General features: G+C 43.1%; 1 protein-coding gene and 1 pseudogene across 2 annotated transcripts in view; one reads left to right on the plus strand and one right to left on the minus strand.

The window, feature by feature from the left end:
- XRCC2 (X-ray repair cross complementing 2) overlaps positions 1-3,102 on the plus strand; it is a 38,222-nt gene extending 35,120 nt beyond the window's left edge. The window contains exon 3 of the mRNA XM_032244933.1: positions 1,746-3,102. Coding sequence (XP_032100824.1) covers positions 1,746-2,467 — 722 coding nt within the window. The 3' untranslated portion in view covers positions 2,468-3,102. The remainder of the gene's footprint in view (positions 1-1,745) is intronic.
- Positions 3,103-7,271: 4,169 nt separating this feature from the next.
- On the minus strand, positions 7,272-8,177 carry LOC116527812 (annotated as a pseudogene). Its single transcript, XR_004258746.1, has one exon. The product of XR_004258746.1 is annotated as a 60S ribosomal protein L6 pseudogene (transcript).
- Positions 8,178-8,377: the final 200 nt, after the last annotated feature.

Here is an 8,377-nt window from a genome sequence, read left to right on the forward strand (position 1 = left end):
TTTTTTTTTTTTTTTAAAGACAGGATTTCACCATGTTGGTCAGGCTGATCTTGAACTCCCAACATCAGGTGATCCGCCTGCCTTGGCCTCCAAAGTGTTTGGATTACAGGCGTGAGCCACCGCACCCAGCCTAGATTTCTTACATATTGTTTATGAATATTCCAATATACAATGATTTGTTCATAATAATAATAAAGGCCGGGTGCAGTGGCTCACATCTGTAATCCCAGCACTTTGGGAGGCCAAGGCAGGTAGATCACCTCAAGTCAGGAGTTCAAGACTAGCCTGGCCAACATGGTGAAACCCCATCTGTACCAAAAATACAAAAACTAGCTGGGTGTGATAGCGCATGCCTATAATCCCAGCTACCCAAGAGGCTGAGGCTGGAGAATTGCTGGAACCCAGGAGGTGGAGGTTGCAGTGAGCCAAGATCACGCCACTGTACTCCAGCCTGGGCAATGGAGCAAGACTTTATGTCAAAATAATAAGAAGAAAATAAAGTAATTGAATTCTTATATAGACCATCATTTGGTTGGGGCTAATAATCTGCATTTTAACATTGTGTTTCCAATCAGGTAGTTCAGCCATAAATTAATTACAAGCAAGAGTCGAATGCCACTGTTGAGTGGATTTTGAAAGGCCCTAGAAGCAGGGCAACTTCCACAGTGTCATTTGATTTAACTTGTGCTGTCCTCAGTGAGTTATTTGAACCTATATGGAAGGACGGTTGGAGTCTTTAAAGTTCAGAGTAGTTGACTTTGATATTTAATGCTAGGAAAATGGTTTGGAATGCAGCTGGACATAGTTTTAAGAGATAATACAAGTAGCAAAGAATAATTGAAGAGGCAGTTTGGGAATGTGTAAGGGCGTTTTCAGTTGGATGAAGGATGCTGTTGGCATTTAGGGCCTGAGAGCCACGGACTGCCTCAATAATACGTGAAACCACAAAATCCAGAATTGTTCCCCCCATAACATTGAGAAGCCCCTCATTAAGAGAGTGCTTTCTCCTGCATGTCAGAGAAGTCTAACTTAGTGGCTTGGCCAGTTGAAGGCTTGTTTTCCTCACATCCTGAGCGGCACAGAGAGAGGCTGTGCTTGGCTGGCAGGGGTTCCATATGCCCAGAGTAGAGTCCTGGGTAGTTCTGTCTTCCGTGCCCTCCTGAGGGTGGGCTTTCATCCTCACTGCTTCCAGATGGCTGCTCCATCTCCACAGGAGGGCGCGGCAGGGCAGAAGTGGCCCCTGGATAGGAAAGCAAAACTTAGAAATCATCAGCAGCGAGCAGCCTGCATCTCATTGGCAACAGCTGTGTTACCTGGTAACCTTTCTTTTCAAAAGAGACTAAGAAAAATAGTTTTAAAGTGGACACATTTCCCTCCCCATCAAATTAGGGTTTTATACTTTAGGAAGGGGGAAGAGTGGATATGGTGGAATCAACTACCAGAAATGGTGTGTACTCTAGGAATCGGATTTTGGAAAGGCCCTACATCTGTGGAATCTCGCAAGTTTAAATGGGAGTACATGTGAACCTGGCCGGAGGAGCATCACCTAGCTCCTGCCAACTTCACCAGTGGGCTTTCATTTCCTTAGCTATTGTATTTGCTTATATGGGTCCATTTTAGCAAGTGAATTTAGATTTTCTTTCACATTCCAGTAAATGTCTTTTTAAACTTTTTTGCAGACTTTGCATTTGGTAGCCTACTCTTGAGCTGCTGCATTTTGACTGAGATTTTAAAATTTTACACAGGTGATATTCTTGAATTTCATGGCCCAGAAGGAACAGGAAAAACAGAAATGCTTTATCACTTAACAGTACGATGTATACTTCCCAAATCAGAAGGAGGCCTGGAAGTAGAAGTCGCATTTATTGACACAGATTACCACTTTGATATGCTCCGGCTTGTTACAATCCTCGAGCACAGACTATCCCAGAGCTCTGAAGAAATGATCAAGTGCTGCCTGGGAAGACTGTTTTTGGTGTACTGCAGTAGCAGCACCCACTTACTTCTCACGCTTTACTCACTAGAAAGTATGTTCTGTAGTCGCCCGTCTCTTTGCCTTTTGATTTTGGATAGCCTGTCAGCTTTTTACTGGATCGACCGCGTCAATGGAGGAGAAAATGTTAACTTACAGGAGTCTACTCTGAAGAAATGTTCTCAGTTCTTAGAGAAACTTGTAAATGACTATCGCCTGGTTCTTTTTGCAACCACACAAACTATAATGCAGAAAGCCTCGAACTCGGTGGAAGAACCGTCTCATGCCTCCCAACGCCTGTGTGACGTGGATATAGACTACAGACCCTATCTCTGTAAAGCATGGCAGCAAGTGGTGAAGCACAGGATATTTTTCTCCAAACAAGATGATTCAAAAAGCAGAAACCAATTTTCATTAGTTTCACGCTGTTTAAAAAGTAAGAGTTTAAAAAAACATTTTTTTATTATTGGAGAAAGTGGGGTTGAATTTTGTTGATATATATCATAAAATAGTCTTTTGCAGGGTATTATGCAAGTTTTTCTTTTTTAAGACAGGGTCTCGCTCTATCTATCTCGCTGGAGTGCAGTGGCACAATCATGGCTCACTGCAGCCTTGAACTCCTGGCCTCAAGGGATCCCCCTATGTGTGTCTCCCAGAGTACAAGGATTACAGGCATGTGCCACTGCACCTGGCCAAAAGTTTTCTTTTTTTTTTGAGATGGAGTCTCACTCTGTCACCCAGCCAGGAGTGCCATGGCGTGATCTCGGCTCACTGCAACTGCTGCCTCCTGGGTTCAAGAGATTCTCCTGCCTTAGCCTCCCAAGTAGCTGGGATTACAGGTGCCCACCACCATGCCTGGCTAACTTTTGTATTTTTAATGGTGACTGGGTTTCACTATGTTGGCCAGGCTGGTCTCGAACTCCTGACCTCAAGTGATCCACCTGCCTTGACCTCCCAAAGTGCTGGTATTACAGGCGTGAGCCTCCGCGCCGGCCCTAAAGTTTTAAACTCTACGGGAATTAACAGTATTTCTTTACAGAATGGATTTGTTATAGTACAATAAAACTAAAGACTATTCTGTTTCTAGGCTGTTGAATCAAAGTGGTATTAACAATTAAACTTTGTATTAAGCTTGCTTTAAAAGCAAATAAATAATGTATACATATACTACATATACCTGCCTAAATAAGCTGGACATTTATAACTTTGTGTCACATTTTTGGAATTTCGTTAAGTACTTTTTTTTGTTTAAGAAACTTTACAGGCTAGGTGCAGTGGCTCATGCCTGTAATCCCAGGACTTTTGGAGGCCAAGGCGGGCAGATCATGAGGTCGAGAGATGGAGACCATCCTGGCCAACACAGTGAAACCACGTCTCTACTAAAATATAAAAATTAGCTGGGCATGGTGCACGTGTCTGTAGTCCCAGCTACTCGGGAGGCTGAGGCAGGAGAATTGCTTGATCCCAGGAGGCAGAGGTTTCGTTGAGCCAAAATCGAGCCACTGCACTCCAGCCTGGCGACAAAGGGAGACCCTGTCTCAAGAAACTTTACATGAATGCATTTCTTTCTTCTTCTTGTTTTTTTTTGGTTTTTTTTTTTTTTTTTTGAGATGGAGTCTCACTCTGTCACCCAGGCTGGAGTGCAGTCCAAGTAGCATGACGCCCAGCTAATTTTTGTATCTGGTTTCACCATGTTGGCCAGGCTGGTCTTGAACTCCTGGCTTGAAGTGATCCACCTGCCTCAGCCTCCCGAAGTTCCGGGATTACAATGAGCCATCGTGCCTGGCATCTTTTCTTTTCTTTCCTTTTCTCTCTCTCTTTTTTTTTTTTTTTTTTTTTTGAAACAGGATCTCACTCTGTTTCCCAGGCTAGAGTGCTATGGTGCAGTCACAGCTTGCTGCAGCCTTAACCTCCTGGGTTCAAGTGACCCTCCTACCTTGGCCTCTTGAGTAGCTGGGACTATAGGCGTGGACCACCACATCCTACTAATTTTTGTATTTTTTGGTAGAGCCGGGCTTCACCATGTTGGCCAGTCTTGTCTCAAATTCCTGTACTCAAGCAATCCATCTAGCTCAGCTTCCCAATGTGCCGAAATTACAGGTGTGAGCCACCATGCACAGCAAATTACTAGTATTTAGAACAGTCAGGCATACCTCTAAGTGGATGGAATCATTTCCAACTGAGAGCTGGACAGGCACTTTTTTTGTTGTTGTTTGTTTTTGAGATGGACTCTCTCCCTCTGCTGCCTAGGCTAGAGTGTGGTGGTGTAATCTTGGCTCACTGCAACCTCCACCTCCCAGGTTCAAGTGATTCTCCTGCCTCAGCCTCCCGAGTAGCTGGGATTATAGGCGTGTGCCACCATGCCCAGCTAATTTTTGTATTTTTAGTACAGATGGGGTTTCACCATGTTGGTTAGGCTGGCCTCGAACTCATGACCTCAAGTGATTGACTGCCTTGGCCTCCCAAAATGCTGGGATTGCAGGTGTGAGCCATCATGCCTGGCCTGGACAGGAACTTTGGTGCAGAGATGGCCCAAATGGATGTGTGCACCTCAAGGGGTATACAAGGGGATGTATTGTGGTGGAGGAAGAAAATTTTAGAAATTCTCTTGACACATTTAATTAAAGAAGAGATCGGCCGGGCGCGGTGGCTCAAGCCTGTAATCCCAGCACTTTGGGAGGCCGAGGCGGGTGGATCACGAGGTCAAGAGATCGAAACCATCCTGGTCAACATGGTGAAACCCCGTCTCTACTAAAAATACAAAAAATCAGCTGGGCATGGTGGCGCATGCCTGTAATTCCAGCTACTCAGGAGGCTGAGGCAGGAGAATTGCCTGAACCCAGGAGGCGGAGGTTGCGGTGAGCCGAGATCGCGCCATTGCACTCCAGCCTGGGTAACATGAGTGAAACTCCGTCTCAAAAAAAAAAAAAGAAGAGATCAATTTGTATCAGTTTGATATTTAGATTGACCTCAGCAGTCACCTTCAATCTGTATGTCAGAATGTCATATGTCACATATGTATCTGAGTTACTCCGGGGAAAAGTGAAAGGATTTGGAGTAGTGTCCTCATGGGCTTGTTCATTTCTAGGTTACCTCTTCAGTTAAAACTATTTATCTGTAAATGCACTTACTAATGGAAGTTTCTTCTTTCTTTTTTTTTTTTTTTTGAGACGGAGTCTCATTCTGTTGCCCAGGCTGGAGTGCAGTGGCGTGATCTTGGCTCACTGCAACCTCCGCCTCCCAGACTCAAGCAAGTCCTGCCTCAGCCTTCTGAGTAGCTGGGATTACAGGTGCCCACCACCACACCTGGCTAATTTTTGTATTTTTAGTGGAGACGGGTTTCACCATGTTGGCAAGGCTGGTCTTGAACTTGTGACCTCAGGTGATCTGCCCACCTTGGCCCTCCAAATGCTGGGATTACAGGCTTGAGCCCCCACACCTGGCCATGCATATGTTTAACTTTTTTTTTTATAGTTCATCTTTCTAAATTTTGTGTACTTTTATTATATGCAATACATGTTAGACATAATTTTTTTTTTTTAGGCGGAGTTTCCCTCGTGTTGCCCAGGCTAGAGTGCTGTGGCACAATTTCCACTTATGGCAACCTCTACCTCCTGGGTTCAAGCAATTCTCCTGCCTCAGCCTCCTAAGTAGCTGGAATTACAGGCATGTGCCACCATGCCCAGATATTTTTTTGTATTTTTAGTAGAGATGGGGTTTCTCTGTGTTGGTTAGGCTAGTCTCAAACTCCTGACCTACCTGCCTCAGGCTCCCAAAGTGCTGGAATTACAGGCATGAGCCACCGCGCCTGGCCATACATAAGTAATTTATAAACATTTGTAAGTTGGGGAAATATGCTAATTTTGCCCCATCAGTGTGTATGGTCAGTACAATTCAGAATCCTTCTCTACTCTAGAGTACTACTTTCAGCTCTCGAGAAAAGATGTGAGTATTCAGTTACCTTTCCTTTCAGGCTCTGTAAAGTGTGTGCCAAGTGTGTATGAAAAACTCGGCAACTCTCAGCAGAATTCTAGCCTGAAATATGATAGAATTTTCCATTTCCCCTTTCTGTAAATGAAGTGTTAATTTAATGGACTGTTATTCACTGATTTATAACTTATTCTTTAGGAAAATGATTAAAAAATAATGAACTTTCATATTAACTTAAATGATCAATTATATAATAATATGTCAGACTAAAGACTGCATTATCTTAAAATGATTTGTTATTTGACATGTTGGAAGGAATTAAGAATACTGGTTAGGCCGGGTGTGGTGGCTTATACCTGTAATGCCAGCTCTTTGGGAGGCCAAGATGGGTGGATCACTTGAGGTCAGGATTTCAAGACCAGCCTGGCCAACATAGTGAAACCCTGTCTCTACTAAAAGTATAAAAATTAGCTGGGCGTGGTGACACACGCCTGCAATCTCAGCTACCAGGGTGATTGAGGCAAGAGAATTGCTTGAGCCCTGGCAGCCAAGGTTGCAGTGAGCTAAGATTGTGCCACTGCACTCCAGCCTGGGCCACATAACGAGACTCCATCTCAAAAAGAATACTCATTAACAAAAAAAAATTTTAACTAAAAGTTAAACACTACAGAATTTTAAGGTTGGCATGGTGGCTCACATCTATAATCCCAGCACTTTGGGAGGCTGAGGCAGATGGATCATTTGAGGTCAGGAGTTTGAGACCAGCCTGGCCAACATGGTGAAATCCTGTCTCTACTAAAAATACAAAAAAAAACAAAAGATTAGCCAGGTAGTAGTGGTGCATGCCTGTAGTCCCAGCTACTCGGGAGGCTGAGGCAGGAGAATTGCTTGAGCCTGGGAGGCAGAGGTTGCAGTGAGCTGAGATTGCGCCACTGCATTCCAGTCTGTGCAACAGAGTGAGACCCTGTCTCAAACAAAACAAAAAAAGAAGAAGAAATGTTGGTACTTGTAAAAAGAATCCGCTTTGTAAAGAGAAAGAGATAGAGACACCACACTGTAAGTTACATATGTAGCAGACACCAGGGGTGCTGGATGGAACCAGAATAATAATAGAAGTGCATGATTACAAATCTTAGAATATTTATCCCGTTTATTTATCTTATTTACCTGCAAAAAAAACATGAGGATCATAAAATACTTTTCTTCTTGGGGTCATTGTGAGAATCTAGTGAAAAAAAAATACATGTGAAAATTAGTTCAGACATTCATTTAATATATACCATACAAAATTAATATGGTAGTTACCTTATCACTTGCTTCAAATATATAGTTTTCTATTTTTTTTTTAAAGGTCATCAGTTATTTAATTAGATTATTAGGACATTTAAAGCACCAATTTGTGAGGATAAATTCCATTTGTCAGGGCAAACACAGATCACAGGTAGCCCTGGAGCTGAGGAATAGCTTTGATTTTTGGTAAAATTTGTGAGTCCACAGCTTTCTGATCAATCTTGCGCTGCTCTGTAATCTCGTATTTTTCTTTTTCTGTGTCAAAGATCTCACCTTCCTGGTGTCTGGGCTTCCACAACTTCTTCTTGAAGTAAGCATCAGTAAGATGTTTTGGGATTTTTACATTGCTGATACCGATTTTGGTTGAGGTGGCAATGACAAATTTCTGGTGCGTTCTTCGCAGAGGAACTCGATTGAGGACCAGAGGTCCAGTCACAAGTAATAAGCCACTAGCCAGCTGCTTCAGGAAAACCACCCTCTTGCCCCTGTGGCGTCCAGTGAGGATGATCAGAGTGGTCCCGGGGGTGATGCTGGCTCGCAATTTTCTCACGTGCTGACTGAAGGGTTTTTGCCGTGGCTCAACAGCTTTCGAGGCACATCTTCAGTAGGATAATACTTAGGCATTTTGCGAAGTTTAACCACCTGGGTACCGCCGTTTTTGTCACCACCACATTTTGTAACAGTTGCAAGAACCTTCTCCTTCTTTTTCTTTTCAATCTTGGATTTAGCCACTGAGTACTTCCTCTTGTACATGGCCTTTCTGGAATACATGGCAGATGGGGAATACCTGCCGATTCCTCTGACAAGAACAGGATTGCGGCTGCAATGGGGCTTCTCCTTCTTGGGCTTTTTAGCCTTGAGGTTACCCTTTTTCACTTTGCTACCAGCATCAGCCTTCTTGGCTTCAGGTTTCTTCTCTTTAGTATCCGGCTTCTCAACTTTTTCACCTGCCATCTTGCAAGATGGGAAAGAGTAGTTTTCTACTTTTAACCACAAGATGCTGTCTTATTTGTTGCAAGGCTTAGCTAAAAAAAAAAAAAAAAGATGCTGTATTATTAATATCATTAATTTTTTATATAGACTACTCATTTATGGATTAGCTAAGAGTGAGAGTGAAATAGACATTTTCAGATAAAGAAAAACAGAATTTACCACCAAAATTTCTTCAGTAAACTTCTAAAAGTT

Source organism: Sapajus apella, unplaced genomic scaffold, assembly GCF_009761245.1.
Source record: "Sapajus apella isolate SASKATOON/1434 unplaced genomic scaffold, GSC_monkey_1.0 scaffold56, whole genome shotgun sequence".
Lineage (NCBI taxonomy): Eukaryota > Metazoa > Chordata > Mammalia > Primates > Cebidae > Sapajus > Sapajus apella.